General features: G+C 42.4%; 1 protein-coding gene across 3 annotated transcripts in view; it reads right to left on the reverse strand.

Moving 5' to 3' along the window:
• Positions 1-22032, reverse strand: part of NSUN6 (NOP2/Sun RNA methyltransferase 6) — a 73522-nt gene that overhangs the window by 26927 nt on the left and 24563 nt on the right. For all 3 annotated transcript variants that reach the window (XM_065872464.1, XM_065872463.1, XM_065872462.1), the window contains 3 exons: positions 14596-14677; positions 11513-11632; positions 5692-5836 (listed from right to left, as the gene is read on the reverse strand). In XM_065872464.1, coding sequence (XP_065728536.1) covers positions 5692-5836; positions 11513-11632; positions 14596-14677 — 347 coding nt within the window. The remainder of the gene's footprint in view (positions 1-5691; positions 5837-11512; positions 11633-14595; positions 14678-22032) is intronic.

The raw sequence follows: 22032 nt of genomic DNA on the forward strand, positions 1-22032 counted from the left end.
TCACCATCTCCATTTTTGTTTTGTTTTGTTTTGTTTTTGTGGTACACGGGCCTCTCACTGTTGCGTCCTCTCCCACTGCGGAGCACAGGCTCTGGACGCGCAGGCTCAGTGGCCACGGCTCACGGGCACAGCCGCTCCGCGGCATGTGGGATCCTCCCGGACCAGGGCACGAACTCGCGTCCCCTGCATCGGCAGGCGGACTCTCAACCACTGCGCCACCAGGGAAGCCCCATCTCCACTTTTAATAGTACAAAGCTTTTGGCAGACTGCTATTTGTTCTTCAGTAACAATTATCCTCTTCTTCTATAGAAATGGTGTGAACTGGGCACATGGCAACACAGCTGAAGACTATGTCTTCCAGCCCCCGGTGCAGCCAAGTTGATCAAACGACTAAGTTGTGGCCAGCGGGATATGCACCCCACTTCCAGGTCTTGTGCATCTCCCAGTCCCTTTCTCTACCCCCTGGGATAAAAACTGGAACAGCTGTCTTGGACCCAGAGATGAAGCTCCCAGCATTGGATGTCCACCTCTTTAACTTTTCAGTGAGACAAAAATAAACAAGAAAACCAAAAAACGCTTCTATCTTTTCTAAGTCACTGTATTTTGGGTCTCTGGTACAGCCCCCTAGCCTACACACTGATATAAACTCCTGCAAACCCCTGGCTGACATTTTATGGCTGACAAGCCACTGACCATGACACAGTGTTGTCATGTAATTAGGCAATTCAATCCGACCTGCTCCCACTCTTCTTCAGGATAGTCCCTGTTTTTCTGGCAAGTATTCCATGTGCGTCATTTGTTTTGGTTTCTTAATCACATGTGACTTACTACATATTAGGCAGAAGTTACAAAATAATTTCTTAAAGGTATGTGGATTTTCACATTACTACTGATGTAGCAGGCATTTTAAAAGTCATCATGAATCCTGGAAAAGAATAAATACATGTGTATGTATAACCAAATCACTTTGCTGTACACCTGAAACTAATACAACATTGTAAATCAAATATACTCCAGGGCTTCCCTGGTGGCGCAGTGGTTGGGAGTCCGCCTGCCGATGCAGGGGACACGGGTTCGTGCCCCGGTCCGGGAAGATCCCACATGCCGCAGAGTGGCTGGGCCCGTGAGCCATGGCCGCTGAGCCTGCGCGTCCGGAGCCTGTGCTCTGCAATGGGTGAGGCCACAACAGTGAGAGGCCCGCGTACCACAAAAAAAAAAAATATATATATATATACTCCAATATAGGGGCTTCCCTGGTGGCGCAGTGGTTGAGAGTCCACCGGCCGATGCAGGGGACACAGGTTCATGCCCCGGTCCGGGAGGATCCCACATGCCGCGGAGCAGGTAGGCCCATGAGCCATGGCCGCTGAGCGTGCACATCCAGAGCCTGTGCTCCGCAACGGGAGAGGCCACAACAGTGAGAGGCCTGCATACCGCAAAAAAAAACAAATATACTCCAATATAAAAGAAAATTTAAAAATAAGTAAATTAATTTTTTAAGAAGTCCTCATGAATCAAATAGCATCTTTAATCAATGAACATTCTAGAGAAACTAATGCTAATTACTTCATTAAAATATGCAAGTTTCTTGAATAATTTATGAAACCAAATCGAAATAGACACAAAGAGAGAGAAATAGAGCAATTTAACTACTGTATTATTTTATTCCAAAACAAGATATGTGCCAGTTTTTCCCTTCTGGCTCTATATCCCCAATTCCTCAAGAAAAATGAAGAATCATAAAACTGAAAGGTTTGTCTCAAATCTCAGCTTTCTGAGCTGTAATATGAAACTATAACAAATAGGTTAACACTTAAAAGAATTAGAAGAAGAAGAACAAACAAAACCTAAAGTCAGCATTAGGAAGGTATAAATAAAGATCAGAGGAAAAATAAATAAAATAGAGATTAAAAACAATAGAAAAAAAAAAATCAATAAAACCAAGAGCTGGTTCTTTGAAAGGGCAATAAACAAGATTGACAAACCTCTGGCCAGGCTCACCAAGAAGAAAGGAGAGAGAACCCAAATAAACTAAATAAGAAATGAAAAAGGAGACATAACAACCAACACTATAGAAATACAAAAAAAAAAGGGAATACTATGAACAATTATATGCCAACAAATTCAACAACCTAGAAGAAATGGACAACTTTCTAGAAACATTAAGTCCACCAAAACTGAATCAAGAAATAGATAATTTGGGGCTTCCCTGGTGGCGCAGTGGTTGAGAGTCCGCCTGCCGATGCAGGGGACACGGGTTCGTGCCCCGGTCCGGGAAGATCCCACATGCCGCGGAGCGGCTGGGCCCGTGAGCCATGGCCGCTGAGCCTGCGCGTCCGGAGCCTGTGCTCCGCAATGGGAGAGGCCACAGCAGTGAGAGGCCCGCGTAGCGCAAAAAAAAAAAAAAAAAAAAAAAAGAAATAGATAATTTGAACAGACTGATCACTAGAAGTGAAATATCAATAGAATCTGTAATTTTAAAACTGCCTACACACAAAAGTCCGGGACCAGATGGCTTCATAGGTGAATTCTACCAAACATACAAAGAAGAACTCTTACCGATCCTTCTCCAACTCTTCCAAAAAATTGCAGAGGAGGGAACACCCCCAAAGACATTCTATGAAGCCACCATCACCCTGATATGAAAACCACTAAAAAAGAAAATTACAGGCCAATATCTTTGATGAATATAGATGCAAAAATTCTCAACAAAATATTACCAAACTGAATCCAACAACACATAAAAAAGATCATACACCACGACCAAGTGGGATTCATCCCAAGTTCACAAGGATGGTCCAACATATGCAAATCAATGTGATACACTACATCAACAACAGAAAAAACAAAAACCACATGATCATTTCAATACATGCAGAAAAAGCATCTAACAAAATTCAATATGCATTCATGATAAAAACTCTTACCAAAGTGGGTACAGAGAGAACACATCTCAACATAATAAAAGCTATTTATGACAAACCCACAGCTAATATAATACTCAACAGTGAAAAGCTGACAGCCTTCCCACTAAAATCTGGAACAAGACAAGGATGCCCACTCTCACCACTTCTGTTCAACATAGTATTGGAAGTCTTAGCCACAGCAATCAGACAAGAAAAAGAAATAAAAGGTATCCAAATTAGAACGGAAGAGATAAAACTGTCATTATATGCAAATGACGTGATTCTATACACAGAAAACCCTAAAAACTCCACACAAAAACTACTAGAACTGATAAACAAATTCAGGAAGTTAGCAGGATAAAAGATTAACACACAGAAATCAGTTGTATTTCTTTACACTAATAATGAAATAGCAGAAAGGGAATGTAAAAACAAACAAAAAACCAGTATCTTTCAAAATCACACTCCCAAAAATAAAATACTAAATAAACCTGACCAAGGAGGTGAAAGACTTATACACTGAGAACTATAAAACATTAAAAAAGGAAACTGAAGATGATTCAAAGAAATGGAAAGATATCCCATGCTCTCTTGGATGAGATTTAATATTGTTACAATGGCCGTACTGGGCTTCCCTGGTGGCGCACTGGTTGAGAGTCCGCCTGCCGATGCAGGGGACACGGGTTTGTGACCCGGTCTGGGAAGATCCCACATGCCGCGGAGCGGCTGGGCCCGTGAGCCATGGCCGCTGAGCCTGCACGTCCGGAGCCTGTGCTCCGCAACGGGAGAGGCCACAACAGTGAGAGGCCCGCATACCGCAAAAAAAAAAAAAAAAAAAAAAAATGGCCATACTACCCAATCTACAGATTTAATGCGATCCCTATCAAATTACTCATGACATTTTTCACAGAACTAGAACAAATAATCCTAAAACTCATATGGAACCAGCAAAGACCCAGAATTGCCAAAGCAATCCTGAAGGTAAAAGAACAAAGCAGAAGGCATAACCCTCCCAGACTTCAGACAATACTACAAAGCTACAGTAATCAAAACAGCATGGTATTGGCACAAAAAACAGACATATGGATCAATGTAACAGAACAGAGAGCCCAGAAATAAACCCACACAACTACGGTCAATCACACAGCTTTGACACATGAGGCAAGAATATACAATGGGAAAAAGACAGTCTCTTCAGCAAGTGGTGCTGGGAAAGTTAGACAGCCACATGTAAATCAGTGAAGTTAGAACACTCCCTCACATCATACTCAAAAAATAAACTCAAAATGGCTTAAAGACTTAAACATAAGACATGACACCATAAAACTCCTAGAAAAGATCATAGGCAAAACATTCTCTGACGTAAGTCATACCAATGTTTTCTTTGGTCAGTCTCCCAAGGTGACAGAAATAAAAACAAAAATAAACAAATGGGACTTAATCAAACTTACAAGCTTTTGCACAGCAAAGGAAACAATCAATCAACAAAACGAAAAGACAACCTACAGAATGGGAGAAAATGTTTGCAAATGATGCAACCAACAAGGGTTTAATTTCAAAAATATACAAACAGCTCAAACAACTCAACAACAAAAAGAAAACAAACAACCCAATCAAAAAATGGGCAGAAGACCTAAATAGACATTTCTTCAAAGAGGAAATACAAATGAACAGTAGGCATATGAAAAGATGTTCAACACTGCTAAACTATTAGAGAAATGCAAATCAAAACTACAATGAGATACCACCTCACACCAGTCAGAATGGCCATCATTAAAACCTCTACAAATAACAAATGCTGGAGAGGATATGGAGAAAAAGGAACCCTCCTACACAGTTGGCAGAAATGTAAATTGGTACAGCCACTGTGGAGAACAGTATGGAGATTCCTCAGAAACCTAAAAATAGAGCCACCATATGATCCAGCAATCCCACCCCTGGGCATATATCCAGAGAAAACTCTAATCCAAAGAGATACATGCACCCCTATGTTCCTAGCAGCACTATTCACAATAGCCAACACATGGAAACAACCTAAATGTCCACTGACAGAGAAATGGATAAAGAAGATGTGGTACATATATACAATGGAACACTATTCAGCCATAGAAAAAGAATGAAACAATGCCGTTTGCAGCAACATGGATGCAACTAGAGATTATCATACTAAGTGAAATAAGTCGGAAAGCAAATACCATATAATATCACTTAAATGTGGAATCTAAAATATGACACAAGTGAACCTATCTACAAAACAGACTCACGGACATGGAGAACAGACTTGTGGTTGCCAAAGGGGAGGGGCTGGGGGAGGGATGGAGTGGGAAATTGGAGTTAGTAGATGTAAGTTTTTACATAGAATGGATAAACAACATGATCCTACTGTATAGCACAAAGAACTATATTCAGTATCCTGTGGTAAACCATAATGGAAAAGAATATTTTTTAAAAATGTACATACATGTATAATTGAATCACTTTGTTGTACAGCAGAAATTAACAGAACACTGTAAATCAACTATACTTCAATAAAAAAATAAAATAAAATAAAACAAATAGGTTAAGAACAAAGAGTTTGACCAAGTCTTGGAGGTTTGATTCTGTATTAAAAACTTGATATTCAAAGATAAGATGAAAAGCAAAAAGACATCTATTATGGCAAAATACCTTAGATCCATGCCAAGGCCCTATGGATATTTAGGGGCTAGAACATAGGTAGCAAAATCTGACAATCTGTTTGTAAATGCCAATTATAAAAGCCTTGAAAAGATAAAATTTAACTCACCATCTGTGTCCTTAACCATATCAAGTTTAAGGGCCTTTGTTCCATCGAAGCAAAATGCCCTGATGGAATTTAGCCCTAACAATAATGCATTCTGCTTTATTTTTTCTACTTTGTTGGATATTTTATCCAGTGCTATCACTTCTCCCTAAAAAAACAAAACAAACACATAAAAAAGTGAAAATCCAAAGCAGTCATGAAAGTTATTAATAATGAGAAAAAGAGACAACAATTATAGTCTTCCCCACTTTCCTCCTATCCCCAGTTTTAAAGCTGAAGTCATCATCCAAATGAATATCAAATTTACATCCAATACTTAAGTCTTACCTTTTAAAGAACACAATCTTGACAGATAATTTTCTTATAATGCCCATCTACTTTTAATCCGCAAAATTCAAAAGCAAAAGCAGTGTTTGCAATCTTCTAAAGAAACTTTAAAATACCCATTTGAGATAAATATTTAAAAATCGCCAATTTGATGTGCTTTGCTCACCTCTGGAAGAGCATCAACTAACATTCTGAGACATTTGCCTTCTGGTCCTCTGAGATACAGATGAATGTTACTTGTAAAATCAATCCTCATCCCAATACTTTCTGAGATACATACATCTAACAAAATTCATGTGAATTCTGACAACTAAAGACAAAAATAGAAGCCTGTATATCACAGCAAATGTTCTGCACTGGTAGTAGTTCAAAAATAATTTTACATGGGAACACTTCGATTAAGTCAAAGTCAATAAAGAGGCTACAGTTTTGTGAATGAGTTGTGATAGTCACATGGTATTTTAAAACATACTATGAAATGTTCTGCAGAGATGGTGATGTAAACGTTTCAGTGTACTTTTTTTGCTTTTGTTCCTCCTTGTTGTGACGTACGCATTGACTGCACAGACTACAATACTGAAGATTTGCTGATTATGTTCTTGAATGTGACACCAGGTTTAGTGGCCGGCATAGTTCCAGTTAATACCTCGACGGACAGGGAACCCATTTCAAGTGAGCTGAACTGGAAAAGTAGGCAAAAACCACCAGAATAAGGTTCCACTGTAACTACAGTGAAGGAGAAACTGCACTGGCCGAAGGCTGCTCTTACAAAAGTACAAGACTGGAAGCCTCACTTATACAAAATTCCGCTTAACTACAAACAAACAAACAAACAAAAATCAACAACAATGACAAACTGAAAGTATTAACAAAATCTGGGATTCAATTCTGGCTCAAATATTTCTGTTCAGGTTCCTGGGTGCTGGCCCGCTGCGAGATTGCCTAAATGGCCCCAATTCTTCAAGTCTCCATGTATCCCCACCCTCTGCCGTTGACCTTGCAACACCCGGCTGGTCCGAGTCGGGCTCGGCCACCTGGTTTGCACTGGCTGATGGGATGACAGTAGGAGTGATGCAAGGAGAGATGCGGAACGCTGGCCTTGCTCTGCTTTGTCCTCTGCCACTGCTGACCCTCAGCTACTGCGCTCTGCTGTGCTAGTGCCCTAGTCCCACAGGAGGGCAAGAGATGCAGGGACCAGAGGCAAGACATTCCAGTGGCCTCAGCTGAGCCAACCTGAGCCTAACCCAAGTGAGTGAGCCCATCCAAGGCCATGAGAAACTCCGGCCAACCCACAGGGACCAGGTGCCACAGTCAGGCTGGCGGCCATCGACTGAATCCTAGACTCCAGAGGTGATGCAGTGCCACCGAGGCTGTGTGGTTGTTTTCACACAGCGTTATAAAACCAGCAGAGAACGCACACACCTCTAATATCCAGCCCCTCTTTGGAAAGACTTCTTACTGGAGAGCAGAAAATACCTCTGAGTGAATATACTTTTAAGCAAACACAATAAATATCATACCGTAAGCGAGGGGGATAATTATCACTTCCTCAAAGCATATAATCTTTACATTTGAGCTTTCAGGAAAACTGAAAAATGATTTGCATTAAATACCACAATTCCATAAAATGAACCCTTCTGTTTTGTGTTCATTTTACACACTGGTGGTATTTAATGCATTTTTTCCCTAGAGTTGTTTTTTTTTTTTTACTGTTTACCACCTTAAATTCTTTTTCGACAAAGAGCAGTGTAAGTCAATAGGCAAGTGTATCTCCTCTAATGAACCACGGATATCAATTCCACGATATTTAAACGACAAATACCTTTTTCTATTGGAGATCTTTCTTAGATTGAAGGCTGCTCATTGAGGTTATATTAGTGCTACTGCCAAGTGTCTATGTATATGCGAAGAGCATACAGACAGTGTATGGATTTTACACACACATTTATAGTGCAGAGATGACAGGTTTAAGCCTTCAGCGTATTTACTGAAAATATAAAATTTTATATTTATATATTTTTATCCCCATTTGTGACATTGTGAATGTTTCAGAAATTCTAATAGTGTCAAATATGAATGTGTAAGAAATGACAATTTTCATCAGAAGTCTTCGGACAATTAAAGTTATCTGCACTAATGAAAGGGAAAAGTTACAATTTCATCCTTGACACAGTACAATTTCCAACTATTTTCTGTGCAAGATTGCTTGTAAATCCCTTGACAGTCCTAAGCATCATCAAATATAGACCAGAAAATGTATCACCAGATAAAAGTCCAACATCTGGCACTTGCGAGAGTGGGAAATACTGTATCTTTTATCAGGCAAATTAGCTGGAGCAGAAAAGCTTTTGCTAAATCAGCCTCATGGAGGTTTCCATGCCAGAAAGTCTTACCCTCAGTAGGTAATTGTTTCTTATCTATAAATTAGTACTAGGAAGAAAACCGCTGAGTTTCCTAGGCACATAAGCATTTTTACTGCTGTATAAATCTGAGCTAAATTAGAAAAGTGACAACGGATACACGGCCCTCACTATTCTTGTGTCCTTGCTCTGCTCTTCACCCGGCTGAGATTCTACGGCACGTTACATACACTCCCTTATATACATCCTCAACTCACGTGCGTCTGTTTCTCGCATATCCAAGGGACAAAAGCTCAGCTGTGATTAAACCCAGGCCTTCACCAACTTCCTGTCTATGCCCCCCACGCAGCCAAAGAGCACATCTCACTCTAAATCCATGACTGCTGTACTCATGGGGCCCTGGGACACAACTGAATTCTCATGACGCATCCATAGGCCATTCTCACTCCTTATCCTAGATCGACACTTCCTGTCTTCTCAAACCCGACGCCCTGCCTTGCCCTTCCCCCTCCCCATCCCCATTCCCCTCTGAAGACCCTGCTTCCTTTTCATGGAAAACTGGAACAACAGAAGCCAACTCCCAGTCTCCCACCACGTTTACCAGTCCACCAACACCTCCGCCCATATCCTCGGCCTTACCTCCTACTTCCACGGATAAACCGTCTCACGCCACCATCTAAAGCCGCTGTGCATCAAATCCTGTCCCATTTCACCTACCCCAAGATCCTGTTCCAGCCATTTTCCCGTTCCCTGGGGGGTAACCAATTTCCCCTTCTAATCGCTCTTCTCCATCAGCATGCACTGCTACTTCCCTCATCTTAAAAAAAGGACTCCCTGAGTCCACCCTCCAAGCGCTGCCCCATTTCTCTGCCCTCCGGTACAAACGTGCCCTGCCCCCGCAAAGGAGTTGTCCTGATTCACTTTCTTCGCTTCCTCTCATTTTCCATCCAAGCAGGCGTTTCCACTCACCGCCATCACGCACGAGGTGCTGAGTCCACGGGGAGGGGGTTCTCGGGCCTCACCTCACTGGTCCCGCCGGGACGTTTCACCCAGCTGCTCGCTCCATCCCCTTTCGACCCCTTCCTGACGCGGCGCCCAGGGCATCATGGGCCTCTGTGGTCCTGCCGCATCGGTGGCCGTTCCTCCTGGTTCCCCGAGCCCCGAGCGTCGGCGCACCGCAGCCCCAAGGCTCGCCTTCCAGCCTCCCCTACTTCTCCCGCCCGCAACAGCCTCACGGCCTCGCATGTTTTATCCACGTGTTGACGACTTCCAGACCTCCATTTCCAGTCCCGACCTCTCTCCTGCACCCTGGACTCAACTACCCCATTGCCTGCTCCACGCCACCTCCTGGCTGTCTAATGGGACCGCATTGCAGTATAACCCAAACTAAATGGCTGATCTCTCCCTGCAAAATGTGCCCCTCCCGACCCGACTGCTCCATCCTTCCAGGTCCTCTGGCCAAACACCTAAGGAGTCACACTGCACTGGCCTCTCATTTTCACAACCCACGTCCAATCCACCAACAGCTCCTAACAGCCCCAGCTTCGAAACACACCCAGAATCCGACCAACTTCTTACCACCTCCATGACGCCCCTGAACTGCTGTCTCCTAAGCAGTCTCTCTGCTTCCGCCGCTGCCCTCTTGCAGCCTGTCTGCAACGCCGCAGCCAAGGTAAGGAGCACGCAAGCTTATGTCGCTCTTCTGCCCCAAACTTCCAAGGACGTCCCATCACTGGAGCGGACGTGAAGTCCCGGAAGAGCCTGCGAAGCTGCTCAGCCCATGCCCCGGCCCCCCGCTCTCTGATCTCTTCCCCCACCCCCACCCTGCTCCTCACTTAGTCTACGCCACAAAACTACCACGGTCCTCGACCCTGACCCCGGTTTCCCCAGCAAGTCGGGCAGCATCCAGCCTGAGCGTTCGCACTTACGTCTTCTCTCGCTGGTACATTCTTCCCACCTGTAAGTCTTCCTTAAATGCCACCTTCCCAGTGGGCTTCTCCCTCGCCACCCACTTCAAACTGCAAACTCACTCTCCCTTCCCCAGTATTCCCAATCCCATACCCCTCCCACAGCTATATATGCCTTATCTTTTACTCACTCATTTGTTTCTCATCTGTGTCCTTTTACTGGAATGTAAGCTCCATGAAGAAGGAAACTGTGGTCACTATGGTTTACTGCTGTACGCCAGTACTTGGCACACAGTAAGAATAAATCAATATTTTTTTAATCAGTCCATCAATTAAAATCTGACTCTAGATCAAGAAAGATACTGTAGGTGAAGCTACTAGCATGTGCAAACATTTTAGGAACCATTTGGTTTTACAGAATTTGAAACAAATGGGAAAGATAGCATCAACTGGCCATATCCTCCTCAAGCTGAAGAATCTCAGTTGAAGCACAGAGTGGTTACAAGGCCACACAGCTCTGAACACAGATAAAACTAGCGCACGATGCAAGAAAACACATCGGCAAATATGCATACATAGGAAAAGCAGTAACATTTGAGCTAAAGTTATCCAAGGACAGACTTCTCTTTTGTGACAATGAAGCAGGCTTTACTAATTAAGTCAAATCATGCTTTTTATGAACCCCAAGGCAAGAAGAACACAGACACATATAGACGTTCAGTATGTGTGCATGTATTCTGTTGGCCAAAAACATCTTATGGAGAAACCCGAACATTTTGGCCAAGCCAATATATTTATTATCATCTTTATATTTGCATATGTATCAACAATATATATTTGGACACTTTAATAACGGGCTGCCAAGTTAACTTTCAGTGGTAGAATTTATTTGAATAGTTTAAAAAGTGTCAAGTCCTGTAATTAAGAACATGAAAAGATCTCTTAAGTGTTTCATTTAGACTTAATCATTTGAGGGAAAAATTCTATTCCATAAATGTATTAGGCAAATCTGGGATTCAAGAAGGTCTTGAGATAGTCTTCACAAATGACAATGGTCTACTGAACTTAATATGTGATGAATAACATCACTGAGCGGCCTTCTCTTTGGTTGAATCGAAATCGACCAGATTATGAATGTCTGCACCATGTTCCGTAGGTCACACATACTCCCACCTCCATCACTGAGACGCGCAGTGTATCAAGAGCAGCTCTGCGCGAAGACGGCCTCACCTGATCATGCATAAGCGCTGCAATGTGTGTTGTTTTGCCTCCGGGGGCCGCACACAAATCTAGAATCTTCTCTCCGGGCTGAGGATCCAGAACATGACTTACTACAGCAGATGGCAAATTCTATAAGGAAAAAAGAATTAATTTGTTATCAGTGACTCGAGATCATTTTAAGTTTCAGAATCAGAGGACGTAAAGACACGACACATTAAAAACTGAACTCTAATATAAAGACACTAGAACACGTATGTGGCCACTGAAGGTTCAGTGATTCTCCATCTAGAGATGATAGTGATGCTTCACCCCAAACAAAGATAACCTTAATGTAATGGCCAAAGATGACAGAAATTTCCAATCCAACGTAATACGTTAAGAACCTTCTGGTATGCAATCAGTTGAAAGCATGAAATAGTCCCAGTGAAGAGGCCTCATTAAATATTTAAATGATGACCAAGTTTCCCTAAAACGATTTCATCTACTACCTTTCTCTACAGTATTTCTCAATCCTGGCTGCACGACAAAATCACCTGGTGCGTTCTGTCTTTTGTTGTTTTTAATGTGCAGTCATCTAGAATAGTTAAATCAGAATTTCTGGCAATAGGGCCAGACATCAGTGTTTTTAAGATCTCCCCAGGTGCTTCTAACGTGCAGCTAGCTGTGCACCCTTGCTACCGCTACAGCCATTCTCAACCTTAGCTGCAAACCAGAACCACCTGGGAGAGCTTTTCACCATCCTGACCCAGGCCCCACCCCAGCCAGACCAACTAAAGCCCATTCATGTGGTAGAGTCCAGGCAGCAGCACGTATTAAAGCTCTCAGATTATCTAACCTCATCTGGCTTTTAAATCAATTATTTCCAAGAAACCAGGCAATGAAAAGATCAACTTTGGAGCACCATTTTTGATTCCAGATAACCTAGAATGCAACTAGAATATAACTGAAAACAGCTGTTGTAAATATTTAAGTATTAAACCTTTCACTGTCAATCATTTCAATCGTGAAAGACGTCAAAGGCATTTCTGCAGTTCTGTGGATTGTGGTCAGACAAATCAAAAGTTTCCTTTGTGGTTTTGAAAAACCAAATAATACTGCACATTCGTAATTTTAATGATTGTGTGCGACACTCCAATTAACTTTATAAAGTACATCCTTGTGTAACTTCAATGCTACATGAGAAATAATCAATTATCACCAGCCCTTTACAACCTTCTCTCCTCAACAAGGAACCCACAATGTGAAGCTCCCACATTAGCTGTTGCAAACAAGTAACAGTACAGATTTGGGGATAATGGTTTACAAAGAAAGGCAAGGCAAGAGGCATCAAAAAAAAAAAAAAAAACCCCACAAATTTCACCAGGGATTTTCCCAAGTATATAATTCTACCTCTCTGTAAAGTACCTTCAATAATCGCACAGAATGGACAAAGTATTAGTTGCCTAACTCTGGGGCTTACAAGGTATTCAGCCAATCACCCTATGAACTACCTCATCTTCACAAGAGGTTGCTGAACATCATTCAAGAACTGGTATCAGTGTTCTTCAGTTACAGCCAGTGCAGGCTTGTGATGATATATTCAAAGAGCCCAGCACAACACCACACTTTTTAAAAGGCTGGCAGGACTGCCCTAGTGGCGCAGTGGTTAAGAATCCGCCTGTCAATGTAGGGGACACAGGTTCGAGCCCTGGTCCGGGAAAATCCCACATGCCACAGAGCAGCTAAGCCCGTGCACCACAACTAAGGAGCCTGTGCTCTAGAGCCCGTGCTCCTCAACAAGAGAAGCCACCGCAGTGAGAAGCCCGGGCACCGCAACGAACAGTAGCCCTCCGCTCGCTGCAACTAGAGAAAGCCCGCATGCAGCGAGGAAGACCCGACACAGCCAAAGATAAATAATAAATAAAAAAAAAAAAAAAAAAAAAAAAAAGAGCACTCTTGGGAACTGTTTCTCTAAAAAAATTTTTTTAAATAAAAATTAAATAAAAAATAGAAAGTAATAAAAAAGGCTGGCAGAAACTACTGAAGAAGATTCTACGTAACCGTGTATGACTTTATATTAGATTATGCATCCTAACGGTTTACATCATCACTAATGTAGAATCAGATGACAAACGTAAATCTGTTTTTCTATTTGTTCACCCCAGAATTAATCTCTGGGTTTGTAAAATGACTTTTGGTTACACACTAAGCAGAGTAGAAAGCAAATGTCATCTACGCTTAAGTTTGGGTACAGATGCTACTACCTACCCATTGTGCGACCTTATTCAAGAACCTGACCAGATTCGGCCTTCAGTATCTTCATGTTACGTTGGTAATAATAATAAAATAATAAAAACGCCACCTAACAAGCAGACTGTAACAAATCATATGAGCTAATGTACATGAAAGTACATCATAAACTGGACAATGGAAAACAAATTACTTGTTATATCACAGCAATTGATAACCATCTGACCAAAATCTGCTAGTAGTAAACCATGTGAATCTCACTCAGACTTACACATGGAAGAGTTACATGTATAGCAAATGCATGCTTTATTTAGGGGTTAATAGTGGAAATGGAAAGCAATCATTACAATAAGCTAAACTAAGTAGTTTTGGGTTTTTTTAACAGCAGTTACAGACATTTTATAATAAGAAAAGTACAACCATATTTATTAAACTTGAGGGTAGGAAAGAGGAAGGAAAGCACATTCAGGAAGAAGCTCTCAAACTAAAGCTCAGAACTGGTGCCCGAAAGAAATGACACAGACCCCGCCGTCTCACACGGCGGAGCCTTTCCTTTCCTAAGGGTGAGCCGGAGTTGCGGCAGCGCCCTGCGCACGCCTTCTCACCCTATGTACTGTGCTTATTTTCCTACGATAAGCACCGCTGGGCAAATGAAGGGAGAAAAGGTAGTTCATCACTTGAGAAAAAGACAAAGTGCTTACTAAGCTTTTCCTTACTACTTAACCAAAGGTAGATCAGAAAACATAAATACACTGCAAAAAAAAAAAGTTAATAGAAGCGAAAAAAACAAACCCTTAGATTTCAAATAATTCGCTGAAGTATATTTCAGTGTCACTAAGTATTTTGCTTTTACAAATACTTACTTGTAAAAATAAGTAGCTAGGCAGTACGTTGTCAAATGAGGGGCTCAGATACACTGGGTCTGTCATTCTTACGCCTACACCTCTGAAAAACAGGAAATCTAACATTACTCAGTATAAATTAGACAATCTGCACAATCTCCATTTCTAAGAATATACGCAAGTAACAAGTCAAATATAAGATGTTCTGCCTTTTTAAAACCTTTTTTACTCAACACCAAAATACTTAAAAGTGTTCCTGTGAAGTGTTTCTGGATTTTTACCCGCAGTAGAGTAGGCCACTGGGAGCACTAAAAAGGATAAAGTCACATAAAATTTTCACTTGAGCACCACTGCATTCCTTTAGAGATCTGCACGGACTAAAAAGTGAAGACCATCTGAGTCTTTATTCACTGATGCATTCTCATCTTTCTGGTAACAGATTTATGACCGCTGTTATGAGCCTTTCAATTCAACAAACATTTTGTGATCCCTTCAGTTTGCCAGGCACTATGCTTGGTACTTGTATGAAAAATAAAAACATATGTTAAGAATCATGTTGGTGATAAGCCGTGACAAACGTGCCACACTGCTTCCCTCTCATCTCGTTAGAGAGTAACTGCCCAGTACTGACACCATCCACAGGATGACCTCTGCCACCTCTGTCCCCAGCTGTGAGTGGCAGTGGACCTGATCGGAGCAGGAAGGGCCAGGGCCCAGGATGGCCTGGTGGACGGGGATCCACTGAGACAAACCTTGCAGTCAGAGAGGCTGTCCAAGGGGACAGGAGGTACACAAGCACACTGTTAGAGAAAAGCCAAGCGTGGCCAGCTGCACAGATCACACGAGAGCGCGCGAGAAGACGGGAAAGTCAACGTGCTGCTCAGGGATTACAGGGGCACGGAAAGAAGAACGGGGCCCGCAGACACAGCACGTAGGTAAGTTCGGAGTTTATGAACTGACCGTGGCAAAGCAGCACCTACACAGACGTGTGTACCCTACGTGATGCAGATGGGCTAATTTTACTCACAACACTTCTGACACCACACATGTGGGCTTCTCTCTCACCCACCAACTCTCCACCTCTCTGGACACCAAGTGGGCGTCCTACAATTCACTTAACTTCTGACAGACTGTCTGGGGTCATCGTCAGAATCCACAGGTTCAGTCCAACAAGACTGACCCCGCTCCAGGTGCCAGCTGCACCTCCCAGGCTGCGACCTGGCCTTGTGACTGACTGGCTATGAATCTGGAGGCTCCTAGACTCCCTCCTCAGCTTCGACAATTCACCAGGATAACTCACAGAACTCAGGAAAACAATTTACCTGTCTGCCTACCAACCGGAAGCTTTGGGCACATGAAGGTAAATAAAAGGAAAGGCTCTTAAATACAGGAAACAGTCGCATGTAGTAACACTAATATATTTAAAAATAAGTCAACAGTAAACCACTGAAAAAAAAAAAAATATATATATATATACACACACCCAAGACGGGCATCTTTTGTATTAAGGAAGGAAGCATTGTAAAATAATTCTGAATTTGTGTTGGCTGTAGATTGAGTGTACTGCTGAAAAATACTGGGTTCTTGTTTTCTGTTGGCTTTTTGTGCGCGCATGCGTGTGTGTGTTTGGGTATTTTTTTCTTTAACTGACAAGCCATGTTGAGAGGTCTTAGACCACTGCTTTTCCCCTACGTGAGTCAATACACAGTGCTGCTGTGTGTGTATATTTTGTGTGTGTGTATTTGCTAATTTTTATTATTTCTAGTTTTTCATTAAATAAGTTTGACTTTCTTTTCTGTAAAAAAAAAAAAACAACAACAAAATCAAAAACTGATGACTTCACTTGCAGTCACCAGTTTACTATGAAGGATACAACTGGGGAAACAGCCCAACAGAAGGGATGCGTCGGGCAAGGCGTGAGGGGGGCATGGATACACCACCCTCCCAGCACCTAGATGTGTTCACCAACCTGGAAGCTGTCCAAGCCCCTCGTTCAGTGGCTTTTAGGGAGGCTTCATCACATGGGCATGACTGATTAAATCAGACTGGCTAGCTCAGTCTCCAGGCCCTCTCTCCTCCCCAGATCACGGGGATCTCTCCACCCTCTGATCACGTGCTTGGCTACTCCGGCCAACAGCCCCGTCCTGAAGCTGCCGGGCGGGGGTACAGAAGCACTCTTACCACTCCTGAGATTCCAAGGGCTTTGGAAGCGGTATGCCAGCAACCTGGGACATAGATCAAAGTATTTATGTATTTCTTATTATGCCAGAGCAGAGTAAGTTTATGCTGACCCTCAAGAGTGAAATAATTTCTGCAGGCATTTGTGGACCGTCACTGCAGTGGGTCTGGCTACCAATGTTAACTCCTTTCTTCTTCCCACGCCTTTTACCCTCACTCATCTGTGCAACACTTGGTATCTTCAAATCGGCACCTTTCATCAGAGTTAAGCCTCGTCCTTGCTCCAGTCAGGATCAAATCAAACCACTTCTCAGTTAAATAGTTCTTGCCCCTGAGCAGAAAATACGCAAAAGAAACTTACGAAATGTCACTGCCTCACGTTCAAAAGTCAGTCCTTTGTTGAGACAACTGGGGCACTTACCTTGATCAACACCTTGCCCCCAGCGCCAACATCTAGACCCACTACTGAATGCCTCGAATCATCGCTCAAGTGACTCTATCCTGCAGGGCTGCAGTCCTCTGCAAAATACTGAAACGAACACTTATACGCCTGCCTTCCTAACCCAGTTCCCACCAGTGCTTCAAGTTCTGGCTCCCCTTGCGCTATCTCCCTCTGACCACGCCTACCAGCACAAGAGTGTCCATCTGTACAGTATTTAATTTAAAGTAACGTGACAGAATAATTTGAGCCAGTTATTGTTCAGGTATGGGCTGACATGTTCCCTTTAAAACTATTTCTGTACCATATATCTCCACATAATAATGCGAAATGTAACACCTCATAGGATGAGCAATCTGTTAGTAAACTAATCTACCTGAGTCTACTAATGGCTCAACTCAGCTGGCATTCCAGAAACCAAAGGGCACAAATTCACTGACTGTACAAATGTACTGTTAAAAGAGTTGGCCCTAAGTTTTAAAAGAATATAAATAATAAACAGTGTCTAAATGCCACATTTCTTTGCTGTGGAAGCACACTTTTTCTCACATAGGCAGAGAAAGAAATCATAACGGCCTACCTGAATGGTGAGTTTAAAAATCAAGAGTTTTTTGGTTTCGTAACAAGATGGAGAAGTAGTAAGAGCAGAGCTCACCTTCTCTCATGAAAACATCAAAAACACAACTAACTGCTGAAAAACCATCAACAAAAAAGGGCCAGAACCTACCAGTAAAGATATACTACTTCCAAAGACAAAGAAGAAGCCACAGCGAGACAGCAGGAGGGGCACGTTCATGATACAATCAAATCCCAAAATCCCATATCCGCTGGGTGGGTGACACAGAAAATGGAAAATAATTATATCACAGAGGTTCTCCCACAGGAGTGAGAGTTCTGAACCCCATGTCAGGCTCCCCAGTCTGGGGGTCTGCATCAAGAGGAGGAGAGGCCAGAGTATTTGGCTTTGAAGGCCAGTGGGGCTTGATCACAGGAACTCCACAGGACTGAGGGAAACAGAAACGCCACTCTTGGAGGGCACGCACAAGGTCTCACGCACACCAGGACCCAAGGGAAAAAGAGGTGACTTCATAGGAGCCTGGGCCAGACCTACCTGCTGGTCTTGGAGGGTCTCCTGGGAAGGGAGGGGGCACCTGTGGCTGACTGTGGGGACAAGGACACTGGTGGCAGAGGTACTGGGGAGCACTCATTGGCATGAGCTGTCCTGGAGGCCACCATTTTGAAGCCAAGACCTGACCCCACCCAACAGCCCTTAGGATATAGTACAGGAGTTCCTCAGGCCAAAAAACAAACAGGGTGGGAATACAGCCCCACCTATCTGCAGACAGACTGTTTCAAGTCTTCCTGAGTCCACAGCCACCTCTAAACACAACACTTGACATGCCCTACCCACCAGAGGGACAACCCAGCTCCACCCACCAGTGGGCAGACACCAGTCCCTCCCACCAGGAAGCCTGCACAAGCCTCTTAGACCGGCTGCACCCACAAGGTGGCACACACCAAGAGGAACAACAATCCAGCTACAACCCAGCTCCACCCACCAGTGGGCAGCCTGTGGGACTGCAAACACAGAGTTACACAAAATGAGACAGCAGGCAAATACGTTCCAGACAAAGGAAGGAGATAAAACACCAGAAGAACGACTAAGTGAAGTGGAGACAGGAAAAGAATTCATAGTAGTGACAGTAAAGATGATACAAGATCTCGGAAAAAGAATGGTGGCACAGACCAAGAAGATACAAGAAAGGTTTAAGAAAGAGCCAAGAGATTTAAACAACAGAGTTGAACAATGAGGAAGAAGAACGGATAAGTGAGCTGGAAGACAGAATGGTGTAAAGCACCGCCGTGGAACAGAAAAAAGAATGTTTCAGAGACCTCTGGGACAACATTAAAAACACCAACATTCACATTATAGGGGCCGCAGAAGGAGAAGAGAGAAAGAAAGGACCTGAGAAAATATTTGAAGAGATAATACCTGAAACTTTCCCTAACATGGGAAAGAAAACAGTCACCCAAGTCCAGGAAGCGCAGAGTCCCATACAGGATAAACCCAAGGAGGAACAAACCGAGACACATATTAATCAAACTGCCAAAAATTAAAGGCAGAGAAAATATTAGAAGTAAAAAGGGAAAACTAACAAATAAAATACAAGGGAATCCCCATAAGGTTTTCAACTGATTTTTCAGGAGAAACTCTGCAGGCCAGAAGGGAGAGGCACAATATATTTAAAGTGATGAAAGGGAAAAACCTGCAACCAAGAGTACTCTTCTCAGCAAGGCTCTCATTCAGATTTGACAATGAAAAGCTACGAGAATTCAGCACCACCAAACCAGCTTTACAACAAATGCTAAAGGAACTTCTCTAGACAGAACAGAAAAAGCGACAACTAGAAACAAGAAAATTACTAATCGGAAAGCTCAACAGTAAAAGCAAACATAAAGGTAGGAAATCATCCACACATAAATATATCAAAACCAGCAATCGGGGGCTTCCCTGGTGGCACAGTGGTTGGGGGTCTGCCTGCTGATGCAGGGGACACGGGTTTGTGCCCTGGTCCGGGAGGACCCTGCATGCCGCGGAGCGGCTGGGCCCGTGAGCCATGGCCACTGAGCCTGCGCGTCCGGAGCCTGTGCTCCGCAACAGGAGAGGCCACAACAGTGAGAGGCCCGCATACCGCCAAAAAAACAAAAACAAAAAAAACAGCAGTCGTGAGGAGAGTACAAATGCCGGATACCGAAAATGCACTGGAAATTAAGAGACCAGCAACTTAAAACAATCTTGTATATATATGACCGTCATGGGAACCACAAACCAAAAATCTACAATAGATACACACACAAAAAATAAAAAGCAATCCAAACACAACATGAAAGATGGTCATCAAATCACAAAAGAACAAAAGAAGAAGGTAAGAAAAAAGACATACAAAAACAAATCCAAAACAATTAACAAAATGGCAATAAGAACATACATATCGATAATTACCTTAAATGTAAGTAGATTAAAAGCTCCAACCAAAAGACATAGTCTGGCTGAATGAATATAAAAACAAGACCCACGTATATGCTGTCTACAAGAGAACCACTTCAGAACTAGGGACACATACAGACTGAAAGTGAGGGGATGGAAAAAGGTATGCCATGCAAATGGAAATCAAAAGAAAGCTGGAGTAGTGATACTCATATCAGACAAAATAGACTTTAAAATAAAGACTGTTACAAGAGACAAAGAAGGACACTACATAATGATCAAGGGATCAATCCAAGAAGAAGAGATAACAACTGTAAATATATATTTACACAACACTGCAGCACCACAATATATAAGGCAAATGCTAACAGCCATAAAAGGAGAACTCGACAGTAACACAATAATAGTAGGGGGACTTTAACACCCCACTTTCATCAACGGACAGATCATCCAGACAGAAAATCAACAAGGAAACACAGGCCTTAAATGACACATGAAACCAGGTGGACCTGATTGATTATGTACAGAGCATTCCATCCGAAAGCAGCAGAACACACGTTCTTCTCACGGGCACATGGAACAATCTCCAGGATTAATCACATGCTGGGCCGTAAATCAAGCCTCAGTAAATTTAAGAAAATTGAAATCATATCAAGCATCTTTTCTGACCACAACACTATGAGATTAGAAATAAATTACAAGAAAAAAAACTGTGAAAACACAAACACATGGAGGCTAAACAATATGTTACTAAACAACCTAATGGATCACTGAAGAAATCAAAGAGAAAATCAAAAACTACCTAGAGACAAATGAAAACAAAAGCACAACGATCCAACACCTATGGGACACATCAAAAGCAGTTCTAAGAGGGACAATCTTACCTCAGGAAACAAGAAAAATCTCAAATAAACAACCCAACCACACACCTAAAGCAACTAGAGAAAGAAGAAAACCCAAAGTTAATAGAAGGAAAGAAACCATAAAGATCAGAGCAGAAATAAATGAAATAGAGACGAAGAAAACAAAAGGAAAGATCAATGAAACTGAAAGCTGGTTCTTTGAAAAGGTAAACAAAACTGATAAACCTTCAGCCAGACTCATCAAGAAAAAGATGGAGAGGGCTCAAATCAATAAAATTAGAAATGACAAAGGAGAAGTTAACAATGGACACTACATACAAAAGATCATAAGAGACTACTACAAGCAACTATATGCCAATAAAACAGACAACCTAGAAGAAATGGGCAAATTTCTATAAAGGTACAATCTCCCAGGACTGAACCAGGAAGAAATAGAAAATATGAACAGACCAATCACAAGTACTGAAATTGAAACGGTGATTTAAAAACTTCCAACAAACAAAAGGCCAGGACCAGATGGCTTCACAGGCAAATTCTATCAAACATTTCCATAAGAGTTAACACTTATCCTTCTGAAACTCTTCCAAAAAACTGCAGAGGAAGGAACACTCCCAAGTTCATTCTACAAGGCCACCGTCACCGTGATACTAAAACCAGACAAAGATACCACAAAAAAAAGAAAATTACAGGCCAATTATCACTAATGAACATACATGCAAAAAATCCTGAACAAAATACTAGCAAACCAAATCCAACAATACATTAAAAGGATCACACACCATGATCAAGTGGGATTTATCCCAGGGATGCAAGGATTTTTCAACATCCGCAAATCAATCAGTGTGATACACCACATTAACAAACTGAAGAATAAAAACCATATGAGCATCTCAATAGATGCAGGAAAAGCTTTTGACAAAATTTATAACCCATTTATGATAAAAACTCTCCAGAAAGTGGGCATAGAGGGAACCTACCTCAGCATAATA

Source organism: Phocoena phocoena, chromosome 2 (assembly GCF_963924675.1).
Source record: "Phocoena phocoena chromosome 2, mPhoPho1.1, whole genome shotgun sequence".
NCBI classification, from domain to species: Eukaryota; Metazoa; Chordata; class Mammalia; order Artiodactyla; family Phocoenidae; genus Phocoena; species Phocoena phocoena.